This window comes from Rutilus rutilus (assembly GCF_951802725.1).
Source record: "Rutilus rutilus genome assembly, chromosome: 1".
In the NCBI taxonomy this organism is placed as follows: domain Eukaryota; kingdom Metazoa; phylum Chordata; class Actinopteri; order Cypriniformes; family Leuciscidae; genus Rutilus; species Rutilus rutilus.
In genome coordinates this window covers 24310693-24333025 of record NC_140209.1, presented here as the reverse complement: position 1 = coordinate 24333025, position 22333 = coordinate 24310693, and the positions used below count along the sequence as shown (strand labels likewise).

The 22333-nt window shown below is 37.6% G+C and overlaps 1 protein-coding gene across 1 annotated transcript; it reads right to left on the bottom strand.

Annotated features, from left to right (window-relative positions):
* Window positions 1-373: 373 nt before the first annotated feature.
* LOC311304451 (uncharacterized protein) lies at window positions 374-21516 on the bottom strand (the record flags this gene model as incomplete). The annotated part of the gene is made up of 11 exons (XM_084431445.1): window positions 20851-21516; window positions 20582-20605; window positions 19814-19879; window positions 11537-11809; window positions 11352-11438; window positions 10663-10747; window positions 10198-10419; window positions 8821-8906; window positions 4869-4991; window positions 589-715; window positions 374-417 (listed from the first exon to the last, which is right to left on the bottom strand). Exons 7-11 carry the CDS (start codon window positions 10199-10201, stop codon window positions 374-376), a joined length of 384 nt encoding a protein of 127 aa, XP_084287571.1. The 5' UTR covers window positions 10202-10419; window positions 10663-10747; window positions 11352-11438; window positions 11537-11809; window positions 19814-19879; window positions 20582-20605; window positions 20851-21516.
* Between the last annotated feature and the right edge of the window lie 817 nt (window positions 21517-22333).

Genomic DNA, 22333 nt, shown 5'->3' with positions numbered 1-22333 from the left:
TGCCCTGGTGGCCTGTATACAGAAGCCAGGACAAATCTCAAACGTGATTTATCATTTTTCAAACGTGACTCTTCATCTTCTCTAACACAGCTTAGCCAGGCCTCGCCAACTTTTTTTTGCGTTTATTGCGTGGGCGGAGATTATTAAATGAGAAACATTATGATTTCATAAGATCTGGAAAAATCGTGTTGTAGCCTGAACGAGCCGTTCGTTGTAGTTCTTGAAAAGTGGACTCTGTAAAATAAAATATAAATATAATATAAAATAATAAAATATAAAATGGAAAAGCACAACAGGACCCCTTTAAAGCTGGCTCCTCATAACCCAATTGAGTGGCTGCGCTGAGTCTTGGCACTTCCACGGCCAGCATCCACTACACTGGACCTCTGGGACTGCCAGTGGGTCTCTTCCAGTTTCCTGCAACACCATCAACAATCCACATGTCAGTTATGAGGGTAGTGACAGCAACACTGACCTTTATCAGTCAGCTTTGTTCCTGAAGTCAGTCAGCTGTGTTTGTCTAGATCTATTAATTCATTCAGAAATACATTACAAATGCAATTCATACATGCAGTGACTAAGATACACCTCTTTTATGATGATCATGTTTCAAATTTCTATGTGCCAAATTTCTATGAATGCAGCTCATCTTGCTCTCCAGAGCCTGTTTGTACGCTTTCTTTTCATCCAGTTCCTCCAAAACCTTGTACAGACGCTGGAAAAGCCACAACTTAAGTCAATGTGCTTCGTACAGCATCTCACATATACAGTATAACTGCTAAAGGTTTTCTGTAAGGGGTTGAGTTGGGAAAGGGTGTAATAATTATAACTAGCTTAATTTAAGTACCAATTAAGTCAGCAGGAAGTCCCTACCATGGCATGTGTCTCAGTGCAAGTACATTTTACTAGGGATGCACCGATATGAAAACTTTGGCCGATAACCGATAACTCTTTAAATTTGAAGGCCGATAACCGATAAATTGGCTGATAAAGTTCAAATTTGGATATCATTTTTTGAGAGCCTGATTACAAAAACAAAAGTCTCACCATTAAAATCCATGTCCCAAGCACATAATTATAATAATGTTCTCATTATAATTTTATGTAGCCTATAAGACTTGCACTGCACATGTTGAACTTAACTGTATTTCCCTTTTTGAAGTGATTTCAATCATATTTTAAGCAATTCAAAACCATCATAGCGAACAAAGTTTTTAAGTTAGAAACCACTCACAACTCTAAACGGCAGAATTTTTGTCCAATTTTTGTCCATCATGATTAATCGTTGCCCAGCACTAATTTAAATATAATACATTTTCATTTAATCTGCCATTGAAAGTACATACGGGTGAGGGGTTCGAATGCCGGTCGCCATGTTGCTCCTCCATCTTGAAATTACATTAGCCAAAGAGGGACATGCCTGTAAATTCAAGCTTCGCCTTTTGCGTTTTTCACTCAGTGACACCGTGACGAATGCGAGGGGGAGATTACTCACGAGCTCGCGAGTGCCGGCAGATTTGAAAGATGGTGTGTGTGTGTGTGTGTGTGTGTGTGTGTGTGTGTGTGTGTGTGTGTGTGTGTACTCACATTTGAAAGAGATAATTAAAACATCAACGCGACAGGCAAATCAGCAAGACCATAGTCAATATTGGAGTAACTTTTCCCAGATGGAAAGAGCTCATGAGGAGAAGATTTTAAAACGGACGCCAAGGTTGCCTGCTTAATTCATTTGTGTAAATTCGAAGTTTTATAGTTGCTTGTCTAACCGTAGCATGGTTGTGCATTACGCCAGAACGACCTTTAACTTCATCCTCGCGTCAATGGTGAAAAAGTGTTGTTTACCTTGTAACAAATCTGTGCTGCGACGGATCACAGGTGGTGAATAGTTTTAAAGGCACAATTTTTTAAGCTATATAAAAAAAAGGACACTGTAAATTTTAGTTATTTTTAATTGATTTTACTTTGTACACATTGTAACGTTAGCCTAATCTGATTATGCTGGGATAATCAGATTCCAAGGGTGATGTTTACCTCCTGACATCTGTCCTGTAGTTTTATTCATTTTAGACGTATTGTTTATTATTGTCATGGACGAAGTCGATAACTGGAAGCCATGTTAATCTTGGAATAATACGGCCACCGTAGGAGTTAAAACGCCCTCGGAATTGAGAGGAACAGAAACTAATATTCACTGGGTAGTCATATACAATTTCACCGCTAGATGGGGGTAAAAATCACACAGTGTAGCTTTAAGTATGTTATTTCTGTATAAGGAGTTTTTTTTTTTAAAGGGGTCATATGATGCGATTTCTTGTTTCCTTTTTCTTTAGTGTGTTATGTAGCGGTGCAAGTATAAGATCTGCAGAGTTACAAAGCTCAAAGTGTCAAACCTTAAGAGATGTGCTTTAAAAAAGTTAAGACTCAGCCACGCCTTCCTAAAACGCTTTGTTCAAACACTCCCCCACAAATCTACGTCAGTGTGTGGGGGCAGAGTTTCCTAACACTGCCCAAATGTATACGCGAAGAAAGAAGGCGTAACTCTTATTCTCGCTGTATTATTGTTGCCGCCGGTGTTTTTCGTTGCAAAAGCATAAATTGGTCAGATTTTGATCAGAAGCGAAAGTAGAACACAGTGGTTAAGCTTTATTTACAACACTGTTCTAGAACAGTACAACTAACATTTTCGATTGTGTGCTGCGTATTTTTTGGAGGACTATTTCCAGAACCTGGGAGAGTACAAGGTCGACTGTGCACAAAGGCTGATTCTAAAAAGTGGCGCAATTCCATGTTTGTGAGTACATTCTGGTGCTTCTGACTCACAGACACAGCCTGTGTATGTTTTCATATTTTAAGGATTTGCTACTGACTATTCAAACGCAAGTTTTGAGCAGTATAGTCAGAGTAGCACTTGCTTGTCGCTTCTACGATCAAAAATGCAGACAGTTTTACGTTTACATAGTCTTCTAGGCTGACATTATCACCTTTCATTATTGCTTTGGGAGCTGATGTTCCAAATATGGTAAGGGGTGTGATATTTCTGTCACACGCTTAAGGTTTTTGGGCCAATCACAATGCTCTGGATCACTGGCCAATCAGAGTACTCCGTCCTTTTCAGAACAATAGAGGAGCAGCAATAATGTACAGTATGTGTAAAATAATAACTTTTTTTTAACCTAAAACCGGGTAAACACATTGCATCTATCTATAAATTACAGAAACGTCTGTCTGTCTGTATGTCTGTGTGTGTATGTCTGTGTGTCTGTCTGTGTGTGTGTCTGTTAACCGCATATCTCTCGAACTGTCAGTCCGATGGATTTCAAATTCGACAGGTGTCTCGCTATGGGCACAAGTAAGTGCAGTGGCAAGTTTGACGTTGTTTGGATGAGAAATACTAAAGATATCGTTAAAGGGCCTATATGCAACTTTTCCCCCAAAATAAACGTAACAATAGCCTTTTTATTTGACCATTTATGACTCAAACATCTCCTGATGAGCATACTGATACCTTGTCAGCTTACAGTGGGTGCACCTATAAGCCTGTATCCTATTTTTCCTATTTTCTGTCGGGTCGGATTTTTCGCGCGCTGTCTGCGGATGTGACGTCAAGCGCGTTCATGTTAAACGTTTCAGATCACTCTGCCACCACCGCTAATCAGCAGTTAGCCTTAGTTTCTCAAACAATATATGTATTTGACTGTTCTTACCTCTGTAAACATAATGTTGACTTCTTTGCAGCGGATGACTTGTGAAGTGTGCACGTACGAGAGCGAGCAGAAAGGAAGAGCAGTTCCGTTTTTTGACCACAGGTGTCAGTCGCGAGTTTAAATTTCAGAAAAACGCATATAGGCCCTTTAAATATATCATTTTTAGAAGGTTGTGGTTTAAAAATAAACATTCTGACATAAACACTCTGTCAGCTACACTGTTTACTTCTGAATATTAGAGTTTGGTTCCAGAACGTGATAAATCCATTTTGATTAATTTGAGTAAAAACGTGTTTTCTTTACCAAGAAAGTGTCAAGATGAAAACCACTATTTTCTGTTCAAGCCCTTCACATAGCATCTTTAGGTTACAATAACATAAAAAATTCAAATCCAGATTTGGATTTTCAAAGATCTATTATAAAACCGGATTATTTTCTCCCAAAAATGCAATAAATTCATGACACTTTTTTTCAAAATGCTATCATATTGAAACCGTTGAAATCAGCCGTCGCTAAGAAATATCTCCTGAACTTTTTTTGACGGCGATCAGCTCACAAAAACTGATTTTGCACGGGCACTTTGCACTGCTCCCTGAATCGATGCGCTTATTCATTTGTGGATGTAAACTGAATCTATAAGTCAGCTATGCTGTTTACTTCTGAATATATTATATTTCATTCTGTTGCGCTTAAAGTTATCGCTACTGTGTAAATGCTATTCACCAACTAAACATATCCTTTTCAATGCGTTCAGTCTCTTTCACAGGCATCATTTGTAGTTGCCTATATACAAACAGTTTGCTCAAGCATAGCGTTTTCTCGGAGTTCACTGTGTGCTTTCTACCATGCACAAATAAAAATGTCACTGAACTTTTGCTGTGCAATTGTAACAATGAGCACTCAAACACACCAAACCAACAATTACTAAAAACACTCTTAAAAACTTATTTTGCACGGGCATTTTGCACTAGTTAAACCAAATACACAAAATAATGTGCTTTTTAGAACTATCATATGACCCCTTTAATTATATGCTAAAGTGTACTTCTTTTTCAAAAGGGTAATAATTTAATATGACTGCGTATTAAAATCAGTAACTGAGTCTGAATGTACTGTAAATGCCACTGTTTTTCGATGAACACAAGCTGTGCTGCTCTCACTCACGTCGATGTGGATCTGTTTCTCGCTGTGTTCCTCCATCAGGCGTCTGGATGTGCTGTGGAGTCTCTCGTTGTCGGCCTGCGGCTGCATTAAGACTCCGTTCACATCACTTGCCACATCAGTGTTCTGCAGCAACACACACATTTCACAACATCACATACACACAGAGGACATTTTCACCGATCTGTCGGAGATCGGGAGACTCGGCTTCATTTCAGTTTCAACATAGTGTCGGCCCAGATCCGGCCCACACCCGGGCCGTGTGAAATCCACGAGTACCAGATGTGGGCCGGATCTGGGCCGACACTATGTTGCTGTCTGGGTTGCAACTTTGTCTCAAATGTTTCTTAAAATGTCTTAAGAAGAATTAATATAGACTCTTTTCATCTCTGTTTAATCTCTGTCCCTGTCTGTCATGTACCTTAATCCTGTCCCGGAGTTCCTGGTTCTTGATATGAGTGGTCTTGTCCTCCGGTGGTTTGTAGTAACTCTTGGGCAACTGACTGACCTCCTGGTTTAGATTGTGACCTTCTGTCTGCTATTAAACCTGACCCTGACGAGAACACTTATCCTGACCTGAACTCTGAACCTGATCCTGGCCTGATCTTTGGACGTGCGCCGCTGCTTTGCTGAACTCTACTGCCTCCTGCTGTTCCTCCATCCTCAATCATAACCCCGAGTCTGTTTAACTACAGGTGAACCATAAAGAAAAAAAATGAATATAATGTTAAGGAAAAATAATAACCCAATGCTAGGGTATTAAAACAACAGGGCTGAGCGATATATCGGTTATTGTGATTTATTAGTTATATTATAATATTAACCTTTGGTGTTTGAGTTTGAGGGAGGAGTTCTGTCTGTCTGAGCTGCTCTTGTCTGTATTGGCAGCTTCTCTCTTCCTCTCTGTCACTCTTCTCTCACATCAGAGCCTGCACTGTCTCATCCATCATCAGCACTGCAGTCCTGTATGAGTGTGTGTGATGTACAAAGGTCTCAAAATGTCCACCAGTGAAAGGAAATTGCACTTGCTTTTTCGTCCCCAAAAGGATTTTTGTCCCTTTTAGTCCCCATGAGGAAAAAAAACCTTATAAAATCACACTAAATGTTTTTTGAAAGTATAAAAATGCAGAACGTTGTCTGTGATGGGTAGGTGTAGGGTTAGGGGATAGAATATACAGTTTGTACAGTATAAAAATCATTAGGCCTATGTCTATGGAAAGTCAACATAATTATATAAAACATGTTTGAGTGTGAGGGTACGTTTACATGACAACGATACGCTTAAAACCGAGAAGTTTTTACTTTGAGTTTTCCGCGCACAGACGACACCATTGTCAAAACGATCCCCATTATTCACACAGATCTGCGGAAATGACTAAAAACACTGTATTCTGCTGCCAGTCCATTAGATGGCGATGAAACACTATAGACTGAACACGTAATACGCATGTGCATGACGTCATTGTTTTCACAGATTCATGTTGTTGATGTTTACACGGAGACCGCTTTCAAAAACTTGCACTTTGAAACCCCTTTTTCTAAAGTTGTGTTTTCAGGCAACCCAAACGCAGTTGTCATGTAAACGAAGGACCAAACCGCATAAAAAGTTTTTATGTTTTTAGTTGAAAACGGTGTCGTGTAAACAACTCCTGAGTTTGGCATACATATAATTGATGAAAAATAATTGCCAAAATACTAATATGCCAGAAGTAAGATAAATCCGACAAAACCATGGGCTGTGTGTCATTCAGAATTGAATTGAGTGAACCATTTAATTTCCAGGATTTAAAAGGAGGTGGAAAACAATTCGGAACAGAACTTAACAAATTGTCCAAATCATATTTGGAAATGCCATTTATAAAATTTGTTTTCCATTTCCACAACTGTACAAAAGTTTGGGGTTGGGAAATGTTTAAATGTTTAAAATAAAATAATAAAATAAACTCTTCTGCTCACCAAGCAGTGAGCTTTTGATTAAGCATTTTTTTAAATAAAAAATACAGTAAAAATAGTCATATTGTAAAATATTACTTTCCCACGGAAAAACATTGTGACGGGTCTAAAATATAAACACTTATAATATGTTTCCCAGACAGCAACATAGTGTCGGCCCAGATCCGGCCCAAATCTGGTACGCCAGGGCTCCAGACTAACTTTTTTTATTAGGAGCGCTGAAGCCCCTGACTTGAAATTTTAGGAGCGCAAGCAGAAAATTTAGGGGCACACCTTAAATCACCTTGATGCAATTATTCACATTTTCCTCCCAAATAACTGTATTACTGACACATGCTTTGATAATAAATAGACTTAACATACAGAAATTACAATGTGCAGTTTTATTTTAAGTTCACAGGGCTCCAGACTAACATTTGAGGGCAGCAGCACTAAGTTCTACAGAAAGTATTTGGTAGCACTGTGGGATGACAAGGAACTGAGCTTAGTTTGAGGTGTATAGATAAAGTTAACTTTAATTATTATCATTCATAATGTCTTAATATTAATTCAAAAGCAAAATGAGTGACAAAATAGCTATTAGAGAGCAGTGGCGGCTGCTGGTCTTTCAAAGAGGGGAAGCTCATTTTCGGCCTTAAAATTGTCGATTTATTTATACGTAAATTCTGCTACTGTTATAACCATAGTATACCACAGTTACAGTTAGTGTTACTACATTAAATCCATGGTGAATGTTGCTGATCTGTGGACCTAAAGCCTTCTATAACTTGTTCGTTCATGGCACGATGTTTCTCCTGGTTTCCACGTCAGCGCTGTTTGATCTGATATGGTTTATAACAGAGAATTCTGCGTCGAATCTGAATGTTTCTCACTGGATCTCGCAGCAATGTTATTAATTATGTGGCGAACTCAATGGATTTCTTCACTGGATCTCCACGATGTAACGGTGTTGCCGTGATCGAGATCGGCCCGCGACTGGCGAGAGAAGCTCTGCGCTGTCTGTTATTGGTTTGAACTATTAAACGGTCCGTGAAGCAGAAATGAGTAGCGCAGTTTTTTCCACTTTTAACATGTCACGGCATACTCTATGCTTGAGGCTGAGATTGCGTCTATCTAGCGAAGTGCCTGCACTGTCTGCAAACTTCGTGTTCCCCGCAGTTCTGGGGTAGCGACTGCAACATTCGCAGTTCACGGAGTTCGTCTCTTTAAAGTACCTCAACCAGCTGAATTCTCTCAGAAAGTCTTCCCGAAAATGGTGGGTTCGGGCTTTATCACCTCACAAACCTCTGACTCTGAATCATCATCCGACAGTGTCTGTGACATTGATATTTGTCAACAGACGTTTATGCGCGCTCGATTATCTCTAGGACCCTCCACACATTAGCCAGTTACAGTGGCCATTCCCTATTCTTCTCACACTCGTCATCATTGGCCTGCTACACATTCCGGATTCATTGACGCGCCTCTTCCACGTTTAACAAAAAAAAAAAAAAAAGACTGGTCGCACACTCGATCAGATGTGGCTCGGATCTGGGCCGACACTATGTTGATGTCAGGGTTACCATAGTGAATCACGGTAAGACAAAAACATGTTTTGGAGGAAGGATTGATGATGTATTGACTCATTATTTATATGTTGTTACATAGTGTACCTTCAAATATATTCTCCTATCCCAGTTAGATTGATTGCATTGAAAAGTGTACAGTGTTTCATTGTGGCTCAATCAATACATTGCTCTGTTTGTTTGAGCATCTCGACATTGGTTGCTCAGTCACCGGCGTTAGATTAGGCTGGACTTTCTATTTGACTGACACAAATGACACACTTCACCTTCTACAACAATAGAAGTCTAGGGGAAGTACTGTTTAGATAATTACATAAACTGTGCCGATGAAAACAGCCTTTAGAGGATCTTGACTATCATATAATCTGATAACCCTAAACTGTGTTTTTAAAGAGAGGGTTAGAGGAAAGGTTAGGTTGGATTATTTTCTCTCATACCTTCTCTTTATCTTCTAGAAGACTGACCACAAGAGTCCTCAGATGAATCAGCTCCTCCAGCTTATGGTCAGGAATCTGCAGCTCTCCTGCAGACGTCACAAACAAAATGTCAGAAACATACTTACACAAGCATATTAACAAAAAGTAACTTGCCTGTGAATAAAAATTGGGACCCACTTCATATTAAGTGTATTTAACTAGTACTAACTATGCACTTATTGTGTACATTTTTACATTGACCTTGAATTTTTATAAAAATACCTGCATGTAATTACAGCTGTAGGTCATTTCTGTAATCACATCTATAATTACACTGTTAACCTTCGCTTACACCTTAACTAAACCTAGCCTGGCTCCACCCTCCTACGTACTTCCGCTCAATTTTCATTTTCCTTCAGTACTCTGTCTGGGTTTGCAGTATATTCGTGGGTTTTCTCCGGCCAAATTTTTACCGGTCCAATCAGCGAACAGAGGGAGTTGCTGAGAACGATGACGTTAAGGTCGTGCGCTAGTTTGTGTTGTACGGTTACGTCACGACCAAACGTTAGCGATTGGTTATGACAGATCCAGAGTGGCTCTGGGCAGATCCAATAGTTTTAAACTTCAACAGAGTACCCGCCTACAAGGAAGTTAACGCTTGTCAATGGAGTGGCCAGAGTGGCCATGAGATGTACGAGTCTGGTAAGACCAGGCTAACTTAAACCTACCCTTACCACCAAACCTGTCCCTAACCTTACCCGTATCCACCTCAATAGCAGCACAAGTGTTTTGCAATACAACATCAATGCTGTAATTACATTGTACCTAACAAATATGTTTTGATGCAAGTACATAGTAGTTCATATAAAGTGGGACCGATGGATATTTGATTGATTTGCAGGTGTAAAATGCAGATGTTTTATATTAAAGGGGCTTTATATAGAGTTCAGAAACCCTTGTCATTAGCGACACCGGTGGCTTTTAAGTGAAAAGTCAATTGTTTTTATTATTGTTTGTTTTGGACCCCATTGACTTCCATTGAATGGAAAAAACTCTCTTCAAAATATCTTCTTTTCCATAGATAAAGAAAGCCATACAGGTTTGGAATGACATGATGGTGAGTAAATAATGACAGAACTATCCTTTTAATCACAGACAGCTTCGTAGTGTCGGCCCAGATCCGGGCCACATCTGGTACATGTGGATTCAATGTGGGCCGGATCTGGGCCGACACTATGTTGCTGTCTGTGATAAAACTTGTTTTAACATCGGCATCTTTTCAAACAATAAGCCTCTTTCTATAAATGCCTCTGAATTATAAATGTGATTAGAATTATTATTGAATAATAGAAATAACGCAGGATGTTGTCGGTTGAGACCCTGCTGTGTATGTCGTACCCATTGCAGTGAGGAGATCCTGCAGATGTTGAATCTGGGTTCGATCAGCCTCGTTTGCTTCCAGCTGTCCCACACGGGTCTCCAGACTCTCGTGCCTGTCTCTCAGTCTGTCCACCTCCTTCAGAGCCTCTACGGTCTCCGGGTATCCTTGATCGGGCAACCAAGGTTCAAAGGGAGGACGGGTACGGTGTCTTTAGCGGCGGAGAATGTGTCCTGTAACCCCTGGGAACGCAAGAGGGAATGTCATTTACAAAAGCACAGTTCATGCCACCTGAGGCTGAGATGAATGTCTTCGTTTTTGGCCTCAGTTTCTGTTTGTAGATGTTGGTTATGCATTTACATTTAGCAAATCATTCATTCAGGTCAATGTTTGCCTCAAATGCAGCTGCCGCCTGCTCTGACAAAACAATGACTGCGATAAGAACCTGTGAGGTTTAGGATGGTTGTGAAAGGTTACTGGCTTACAGGTAACGCAGTCTGCAAATCGTTTCTTGAGACGCTGTATGAGGTTGTCTGGAACAGGGTGGGCCATCTTGTCCTTCAGCTTTTTCTGAGAGAGAAGACAAATGTAATTCGGCATTTTCTTAATAAACATGACACAATAATTCTCCGACCACATAAAGCCCTTGTTATTGTTTCAGCACAAATCTCGATCCTCAGGAACAGTTACCCTAAAGTGGAAAACTCTGACAACACTAACCCTAACATTTACATGAACCCCGCCCCCGGGAACGCGATTTATAGATCATCATGACAGAAAATGCTGATCAATGACTAGATTAGAAGATAACTACACATAAGCTACATAAATTCACCAACTAATTCTTCAGAAATGCATTTTTGCTCACCCTCAAAAAGTGACAATTTTAAAATGCAATAAAAAATATCTGTGGGGTATTTTGTGCACTCTGGGGACATCAGAGACTTATTTTACATCTTTTGAAAAGGACATTATCGGACCGCTTTAATACTTTTATTTCAAAAGGACTTTCAACAGGAATCGGCGTGATCTGGAGATCGCGTGAGGGATGTGAAGTGACTTCTGTGTACAAGAGGCTTCATACATTGGCACACTTTTGACAGTGGACTTTCTTTGTTTGTGAAATTTCATGAGGGTGAATTTGAAAAGTTTGGTTGAACTATTCCTTACTCACCTCTTTCTCGTCCAGATCTTCCAGTTGGTCGTAATACCGCTCCAATACGGGCACAAGACGGTCAGCCAACCAATCATTCATGTTCCGCTGAGGATAACAACATGTTATCAAGTGTTGAATATAAATGAGCAGAAATGTGAGTGATACTGGTGTGTGCGTGTGCGTGTGTGTGTGTGTGCGTTCACCTGGCTGAGCCGACCATTCGCCGCATTAACTTCCAGTCTCAGAGCATGTTTGAAGTCTCTGAGCACTCGAACTTCCAGTTTCAGAACATTTGTGAACTCTAGTAGCACCTGAATTTCGTGTCTCAGATCATCTCTGGACTCTAAGAGCGACTGAACTTCCAGTCTCAGAACATCTGTGGACTCTAAGAGCGACCGAACTTCCTGTATCAGATCTTCTCTGGACTCTATGGCCGCCTGGACTTCCCTCAGCAGGTCTGGGATTAAGTCCATATACTGAGGAGGAAACAGTTTTTGAAGATTTACTTGGTTTCATTTCATACCTCTCATACAGTAACTGGGAAACAAACACGCTCTTCAGAGAAAAAGCCCATAATGCCCCTTTGCCTGAACTTTGAAGAGGGATCTAACTCTATGAGAGCACTGCTGAATCAGTTAAGCACATCCTCCGTGTCTCTTTCTTTGAAAAGGCACGTAATATACTTTCTGAACTTTTGACCTTTAACCCCAGCAGAGGTTGCCATGACGGCACACAGCCCTGGGAATCACCCTTGAATCAAACAGGATGTGATATCGCTGTCCGCTCCCTTTCTGATATGTTTGCGTAACCCCTGATGTCTAACCTGTGTTATTGTGTGTTAATCTGTTACTCACTGTGTTACCTGTGTATTGCAAACTACTTTTGAACAAATTGCCAATGCTTTGGTAAATTCATGCAATTGATTATGAATTGCCTTGCTGCTTCCTAATTTATCAATTCATTATTTCCTTCATTAGTGAAATTCTAAATACACCTCCGCAATTCATCAATTCAGGACACATTTACAAAATAAAGTCTAATAGAAATGTATTGAAAACATGCTTAACAGTTTATGACAACTAGTCAACCATTTTGCATTTAATGACTTATGCAAGGAACTAATGCCTATGATGTTTTGAGGACTATGACAATTCAACAGAGAAATAGTATAATAGGCCTATATTTTGATCAACATGACATAAAGAGTTGATAATGTAGGAAACAGCAGACAGTTGTACATTATCAATTCTTGCATGAATGTACCGAAACATTTGCAATTTGTATAAAGTATAAAAGAATGAGAAATTGCTTTTATGATGTGCACCAGTGACAAGATGATGTGATTTCAGTTGTGATCTGAGAAATGCACCAAAGCAACTGAGATAAACTAGCTATAATACTTATTGGAGACCCTGCAGAATCACTGTAGACCCCCTATAAGAGTCACAGACCACATAAAAGAAAGTGTTACGAGAACACAAACTGCCTATTTAATTTGAGTTACATATCTGTGTATTTCATAATAAAAAAATTAAACATTAAAAAATGTAAAAAGGACATCCATGGTGAATTTGATCTTGTCACAGTGTGTGTGTGTGTGTGTGTGCTGGCCAGAATTTATGTCAGGTGAGTGTGGATTGCATCAATTTGCTCCTGATCTTCACAGTACAACGGCACAGGCACTTGTTGGTGGAACACTTTTGGAAAAAGTGTCAAGACACTTTTCTTTTGGCCACTGATGATGGACTGTGCAGAGAAAATTGAAAATGACATTAAAAACATGTCCATGTATGACTCTGTAAGTCATTTAATTACTAGAGAAGCTATTGGTTTGGAATGCAGTTAAAAAAAGAGATGGGTGTTTATAGTTTATACAAGTTTAGAAAGAAAGATGGAGATTTTCATTTCCTTAAGTAGCTAAAGCAAACACACACCTTTATGGGATGCAAGTTAAAGAGAACTTGGTATAAAGACAGAGTATGATATATCCTGCATTAAGTGCACACAGCCTACATTTTAGTCCAGATCAGTAAGCTATTTTAAGAAAAATGTATATTTAGATATAAATTAGATAGTTAGATCATCTCATTTTCAATAAGAAACTCAAACCAGAAAGGAGTAAACAGAGTCTTACCAGAAGAGGCCATCTCACGCAAGATAAAGACAAGCAACAAAAGAAAATTCAAAAGAAAGTTAATTTTGAAAGTGAGTAGAGACGACTAGGGGCAGCTAAACTTACACGTGGTTACTTAGCTAAGTTTAAGCTAGACAGAACATCAACCTGACTGTCCAGAACTTTTTGTCTCTCGAAATAAATTATAGGCCATCCATTGATATATAGAAATGAATTGATATCTACCTAGCTCTATCAAGCTAATCGTTTATAAATAATAAATGTTGCATCACTGCATTTTTATTACAGTCTATGTTGCTAAACAACAATAACTTTAGCAGATTATTTAATATACCTCAATTCGTGTCGCTGTACAGGCTCCCCCTACTGGACGCATCTGGAACAGCAGGGGCGTAAAACTGCTGGGGCGTAAAACTGCCTGGGGCGTAGATCTACCGGCTCCAGGTCTGCAGCCTCCCCCTACTCTGGGGCGTAGATCTACCGGCTCCAGGTCTGCAGCCTCCCCCTACTCTGGGGCGTAGATCTACCGGCTCCAGGTCTGCAGCCTCCCCCTACTCGAATTGCCGGTAATCTTGACAACCGCACCACCGCGGTTGTAAAGCGCCACCGTGGTGGCTGAGTAGTACCGGTGGTGGTTTGCCAAAAAAAATGAATGCTGTTTTACATTAATATTATGACACACAAAGCTTTGTTTACAAAAGAAATAATAGGTTAGCAATTAAATGTTATATCGCAGCCATGGAAAAGTTTGAATTCAAGTTTGAATTCATGACGAATGAGAGAGTTGTGCGTGAGCCCATAAACTTAAGCTTTTTCGGCTTTGAATTCTGGTTTGCAATCTGGTCATCCGATTATTAGCGAATTTAAAAATATTCCATTAGTTATTCCTTATAGAGAGCTTGAACCGTCTACTTTTAAACAAAACAATTCAAAACGAAAATAAACCGACTAGCATATGCATGTAATCCGTATGAAGTGTGCATTTCTCTCTATAGGCGCGTTCACTGCGAAGATGACGAGTCAGCATCGTCAACAACTAACACTGACACACACAAAAAAAAAACACTTTATTAATAAACTATTCAAATGTCTCATTGCTATATTTGACACATTCATTACTTTTGCCGGCTCTTTGTGACAGCTGTTATGTGCGTTGGCAGCGTCACCCTCTGGTTACATGAACTCGTCACCACCGCATCAGCACCAGAACATGGAGATTTTATTTTAGAGAATGATCGCACAACAGACATTAGAACATCAGATATTCTATAATTAAATCAACTAATCGAATATTCAAAAATCGTGACTCATCCCTGCATGGAATCTCTTGTTTCTTTTCCCATATCTTCACTCGCGTCTCACCCATTTCCAAAGGGGATTATAAACGTTTCTTCCTTTGTTCGCTTTTAGGTCGATTATTTTCGTATTCTTTACTGTGTTAGGACAGATAGCCTACATTTTTACTTATACGTCAAATTCTTTTAAACACAGTTTGTGCTTGTTATTAGACATATGATAATTGGTAAGGCGCGTCAAGTTCATTTGTAGGCTAAAGCGCGTTTCACACGCGCGGGTGATTTTAGTTTGGCTTTCTCTGGCAGCGCGCAAACATAGCCTAAATGCCATATCAGTGGCTAAATGCCCTTGTGGAAGATAGAATTCGCTCTTCATACCTTTTACAAGTAGAAAACATGAAGATATCAGAAAATAGATCGATGGTCTCTTTCCTGCTCGTGTCCCACATCCCTCTCAAAGAGCAGAGAGCTAGGCTGTATCACGCGTCTTTGTGTGGAAAATTTAACTAAAGTTTTTATTTATTTATTTATTTATTTATTTATTTTTAAATAGATTCAAATTTATTATATTATGTAAGTTACCAGTATTTACTGATATTTCTTTCAATGCTTTACAGGCTTTAGTGTGTTGTTTCTTTGTTTTGTTTTTTCATTTATTTATTTATTTCAAAACAACCCCCGACCACCGCAACACCGCCGGTATTTGGGTCCATTACTACCGCGGTGGTAAAAAACTGCCACCGTCACAGCCCTATTTGTATCATATGTTGACTTATGATTAGATTTGTATCATATGTTTATGATTCTATTCACTATTCTCGACAAAACTGATAAAAATAAATATTAATAAAAATAAAATAAAAACTTGTTGTTAACAATTGGTGGTGTTGGGGCACCGGAAGATAATGTCTCAGGGGGTAGCCTACATGCCTGTTAAAAGTTTGGGAACCACTGCTTTAGAGGACTTGGAGGAAACCACGCGATTCATATGGATTAGGTGATGTTTTTTTTGCGATTTACTTTCTTAAATGTTTTACAACTGCTTAAGGTTGAGAGATCATGACAGCATATATTTTTTATCTAATGTTAATAGAAAACGTAACACCCCCCCCCCCCCCCCATCTTCAAGTTTGCAAGACGTGTGACATTTGGAACCTCATTATTGTTGTGATTCTAGGTTTGTATTACATTTACGTTGTCTTTGCCAGTCGTATTTTTACTCAGTGTAACAGCACGTCTTTTTCAGTTCAGCTATATTCGAAGTCGAATCAGACTCGAAGAGATGAATACTGCTATCAGAAGTTACTGGCAAGTTTTAGTTGCTGTTTACATAAATAAAAAGCTCACTGTTTTTTTTTTTTCTTAGTTGGATATGTCTCATGCATTTGCTAATATGACGTGTACGTGTAATACTGACGTTAACCGCTGTAACATGATGCTGACACTGATTTCTAGCAACTTCAGCACTGTGTATATAGTCAAAGTCTAAAGTCTTTGATAAATGTGTTTAAAATCTATGTGGAGAGATTTGTCTCTGTCTTAAAACAACTATAAAACATTGTCCAATGCATCTGCAAAAAACAGAATTAGTTATTATAACATGTACAACATGACATTAATTTTGTTTGTATTTGCAAAATGAAGCTGTATTTATTTCTGATTACCTGAAAATTGTGGCTTTATTGTTATTTTGTAAATGATCTTTGAAAAGTAAAAAAAAAAAACTGACCAGCCAATTATGGAAGTGTGTGATTGGTGTTTATATTTGTTCAAGCTTGACAACCTTATTGCCTTTTTAATAACTTTCTATGGCTGCGTTTACACTTTTTGACATTAATATGCGACCTGTATCCAGAAGTTGTCCACTTACACATTTAAAAGGCAAGTGTAAACGCGCTTCTTTATTTGCAATGAATTTCCAATCAGTACACACTTCCATAATTGGCTTGTCAGTTTTTTGCAAACTTTTCGAAAAAAAGATTGTTTACAAAATCTTATTATAGATTAGGCTAAAGATGATTGATTTATTATAATGATAGAATGATGATAGATGATACTCTATTATTAATAGAGTTAAAGATGTTTAATTTGTATCATCTTTTCTTCTAATCTGGTGTCCTGCTTCAGACCTAATTTAAATTTATGCAGGAAACAGAAATCCGATCAGTTATCCAGATAACTGCTACTTAATGTGAACAAATGTAAATGCGCCATGCCTGACTGATATATAAATATGTATATATGTATGTAAATCTCTCTCTTTTTTATATTAATATTTGTTGTTTTCCAGACCAGCTGCTATAGAAGAAAAACTGAAATCTGAGTGCAGTGACAAACAAAGAGTAGAGTAGTAAGTATGGTTTAATCTCATATCACCTCTGTTATAGAGATTTTTGAATCAGGCTTATTGAAAGGCTATTCGGTCAGTCTTGGTAGGCAAATGTTAGCAAAACGTCCATTTCAGGCTGTATCACGCATCTTTTTTTTAAATTATATTATTTAATTTGCCAATATTTACTGATATTTATTTCAATGCTTTACAGGCTTGAGTGTGTTTTTTTTTTTTTTTTGACGGAATTGCTCAAATAAACACTTTTTGCTCAAATAAACACTATTTTTTTATTTCAAAACCCCCCAACCACTGCACCACCGCCGGTAGTTGGTCCATTACCACCTTTTTGACAGTGGTAAAAAAAACCTCCCACCGTCACAGCCCTATAACCCGAAAGTAAAACAGATAATTTTATAATTAAATATTGCAATACTTTGCGCTACTGTATCGATATAATTGCGTGCGAAAAATATCACGATACTGAACAGAATTTTTTTTTTTTTTTTTTACCACTAATTTTCAGCCCTTGAAATTACTTCACTTTTACAGCCTGAAAATTATCTGAGAAGCAATATTTGGACATTAATATAATGAAAATGTTGATGTACTTTAATGCATTCATAATACATTTAACAGTACGTCTTTTTCACCTTGTATGTACAACAGAGGGAAATGTCAAACCATCATACTGTGTTGTAATAAAAATCGTCTAGGTTACGACCTCTGTTCCCTGAGAACAGGGAATGAGACACTGCATCGATGACGCTATGGGGAACACCCTCCATGTGAACCGGTGTTTGAAAAGCTGTACAATCACAGCAATAGAATTTGACTTGCGACAACCTATGACACTACTAGTGCGACTCAGAAGTATTAAAGAGGCGCCTAGAGAACATCGTTCCCCAATAGCATCATCGAAGCAGTGCAAGTTTCTTTTGAAAGGGAAAAGTTACTTTTTTAACAGAGGTTAATTTTGCTTTAATATAAAAATAAACTCCTATTTTTCCCCTTTCACAGACACTGTGATCAAACAATTTCCAACACGTCTGAGGTGCGAGGACTGATTCGAAGGAAATGCAACCAGGCAAACTCAAAGACCAATCACTCCAATTCACTTGAAGGATGAAGATGGTTTGAGTTGTAACAGTACTGTAACTGTTTGCAGCTATTAATGACAGCACTTTATTGACTGTAGTTAGATTTATTGACTCAAGTTAGTTTTTTTGTTGTTGTTTATAATACCTCTGCAGATCACTGTATTTTATGTTAATGTATTTTTTTTGGTACAGTTTACATATGCTGCTGTACTGATGTACACTGGGTGTAGTACGTTAAAGTTTACTAGCTTTCAAAGTGTGTGTGTGTTTTATACAAATATTTTTTACTGTGTTTTACGGAATGATAATTTTTCACTGTATTTGTAATACATTAAAATATATTATTTTCATACTGAATGGTTTTATAAAAATGTATTTTTATTATACTAATAGTGGCTCTTATAGTGTTTTTCTAATACATTATTAATAAGCTGATACTATATTTAAAATATACTGGGAACACATTAATGTGAAGCTAAAAATATACTTAAGCTGTAGTTCTAAAACATATTTAAAGTGTATTAAAAATACAATTTAAAGAAGTGCTATTAAATTACACTAAATGTACTTAAAATAGGTCCATTTTAACACAATTAAGTATATTAAAATATATTACTATTACCTTAAAATTGAACTTAAATACATATTAAAGTACATTTAGTATACTTTAAGATGTCTAAAAATAACACAATTAAATATATAATTAATACAGTACACTTAAAATACATTAAGTATATCAAAATAAGCACAATTTAAATATATTTCCTTTTCACCTGGGTACTAATCAAGGAACCGGCTTTACTGACGAGATGCGCATAACAATATCGCGATTTAAATCGCCCAGCCCTAGAAATAAGTGAAATTATTTTGAAGGTGGGCTTATGTGTCTTGTATTGTGAAAAGAACTGTGTTTTGTCCTGTTTTGGACATTTCCTTTTTGAATGCTTAAAAATGCTTAAAATTTATATTCTGCAGTTTTATGAATGTAATGGTTGATATTTCATTATAATACTTGTATAAGCTAAACAACCAATGACTCTACATTCATTTAGTCAAATGCTAATGTTTTGTTTATGGTTTTATGTATGTTTTCAAAAAAGTTTGCAGTGAAGGACAGCACATAATGTGTTAATTTAACACATTTACACATCTTTGTGCTAACCTCTCTGACATAGTTACTTTGTTAAAATCATTAACACAATGAATGAGTTAAAATTAACACAAAAAATGTTGTCTCTAAACTCACCCATTAATGTGTAAAAATGTCACACATCATTTCCAGCATTGGCATGTTTATTTTGTGATATATATGAAATGTTTTAAATAAAAAAAATGGTATTTTGTGATAACTTTGTCTAATTGGTTTGTATGAAAGTAGTACTTACAGTATGTAGGATAAAAATAAAATTAGCCTAATCATATATCAAAATTATCAAATCTAATTTATATTTAGTACAAATAAAAATAAGAGAACTTTTTCCTAAGGAATCTCTATATATTTCTGATGTTAAATATAAAAAAAGTTGGTAGTGCCCCACTTGGTGGAACAAAACCCTATTTCTAGGCCTCTTTTAGGCTACCGACAGCGGCCTAATTGTGGTGCATGTTAAATAGTCACCTACCTAATCTATTTCTCCTCACTCTTAGCCTGACACTGAACAGGATGGTTAGCCTCGCCCTCTGATGACCTGGAAAGAAAAGAAAAGAAAAGAAAAAGGAGAAATAACACAAAGGCAACCAACAATAAGAATTTCAGTTTGAATGCAGATTATGATCATTGATCATTTTGTCAAAAATAGCCGTATGTCAAAAATGATAGTGGTATATATATATAGTGTTTTTTTTCTGTAGCACTTTGAGATTGCTCACTCAATGTAAAGTGCATTTACAACTTTTACAATTATTATTCATTCATATCAGGACAAGTGGAAACCCTAGTGTTAAAAAAACCCTCCCGTTATCGAACAGGACATGAGACTAACTTACTCCAGTTAGCTCAGTCATGTTGTAACTAGGATATCCGCTGCATATTTTTTCATGGACCTTGAATCACTAAGTTATTAAAGTTAAACAGCTAACGGTTAGCCCTGCTAATCTATGATAACCTTGACTAATTACAGAAATGTGCACACATAAATAGTAATGTTTGTCCCATCATTGGTTTTATAAACTTTACAATCACCAGATTAGTCTAAACGGTGATAGCGAAACTCTTGTCATTACTAACATTACTACTATTAGCAAATGCTGTGAGAGAACTTTCAACAATTCCGGGCACTTGCTAACAAAATGTGGACTGTGTCATGCGATAAACGTTTATTTGAAAGTAAATATTATTTTCATATTAAAATAACATGGGTGTAAGTGCTGCAAACATGCATGCTGCTCACCTTCTCCATTCAGCCCGGCGCCTTCTGTTCAAAACAGTTCGGTTATGTCATGTGACTTCCATAGACTGTAAAAAATAGGTGACTTCCCAGGGCATATTTCAATACAATATTTCACTGTAATAATACTGTTTAATGCTGTGAAATCCTTAATTATTTTTCACTGTGTTGCTGTGATATTAGCAGGGAAACACACACATTATCAATGTCCTGTTGCAGCATGGGGCCAAGCCTAATGCCGTCACCATGGTGAGGGACACACTCGTACTTACAGAAATTATATATTAATACTGTACAGTATCTCTGTCCTCTAACCTCACACTCAATTTCTCTCTGAATGGTAACACACAGCACTCTCTATTGCTAAACGTCTGGGCCCGTATTCATAAAGATTCTAAGAATCCTCTCAGAAAACTCTTAATTTAGCTTAAAAACTTTTATGTAGGAGTCTTAGCTTAAGAGCGATTCGGGACCGATCTGAGAGCAACTCTGAGTAAGGAAAATACAAAAACTTTTATCTTAGTGAGGAGGCGGGGTTGACCCCGTTGCTATGTATGACACAATCTTTTGAAGACTGTGATTGGTTGGTTGTCCAAGAAGGGGAAAAAAAAGTGATTTTAAGTATAGGGTCTATTCTAAGCCTTCACTTTGAACTTACATGCGTAATTTTTCCTATTTGATCGTTCTCTCTCACACACACACAAACATTATATATGTGTATATAAATCCTTTTTTTATTTACCATGCTGTTGATTTCCTATAAGGTATTATTTGATTGCTTAGAATGATAAAAATTGTTCCACTCTTTCCAGTTACACTGATTGCTGGCATGTCTATTTAAGCGGTGGTTTGAATGTTGGTTTTAATGTATCAAACATGGAATTTTCCCAGTTGCCAAATATCGTAATGTAGTGATTACTTTCATTTTAGGCGCTATGGCATTTCTGCGCTGTGTCAGAGATATTAGCGTGTCTCTAAAAAGATCAGTCACAAACATGATCCCTGCACGATCTAATCTATAGTGTCTTATTAACTCACTGTCATCCATTGTCTGCAACACATTTCTTCTCCCTCTTCATCTTTCTGCCATTTTCTCCTCTGCTAAAGAAACTCTTAAGCCTCTTAAAAGTCCTCGTCCGTGCTCCTAACAATTTTGACCTTAAGACCTCTTTTAAGGGTTAAGATGCTTTCTGAATTACTTTTTACTTTACTAGGAGTTTTTCTTTAATTTTAAGAGTAAACGCCCACATTTCTAAGAATATTCTTAGAATTTTGTCACTAGGAGCTACTCTTTGCATTAAGATTCTTTATGAATACGGGCCCTGGGGTACATCTCAGTGGTGGACACTCTGAAAGTTGTTAGGCTACTGAGGAAATAATCACAACGACAACCGTACGTATCCTTGACTTTGTATATTAAGGATTTTTGATGTATGCATAAACAGTAGAGTGTGTATGTTGAATGCCTTGTTTATTTCCAGAGACAGAGAAACACAAAATTTATGTTCCAGAGACAATGACAGAAGTTCTGGATATGTCTGATTAGGAGGGTAAGATACTGTTTTATTAACTTGTTGTATTATTCACAGTCAGGATTTCATATGTCTATGTAAAAGCTGATGTGCCTCTATAGCACAGCATCAGAAGGAAACATCCAGCAACTAGGGAATACACAGCCATGGATATATGTTTATATATAGGGCTATACAGCCATCTACTGGTTACACAACAGTATTACAGATGATAAATGCTGCA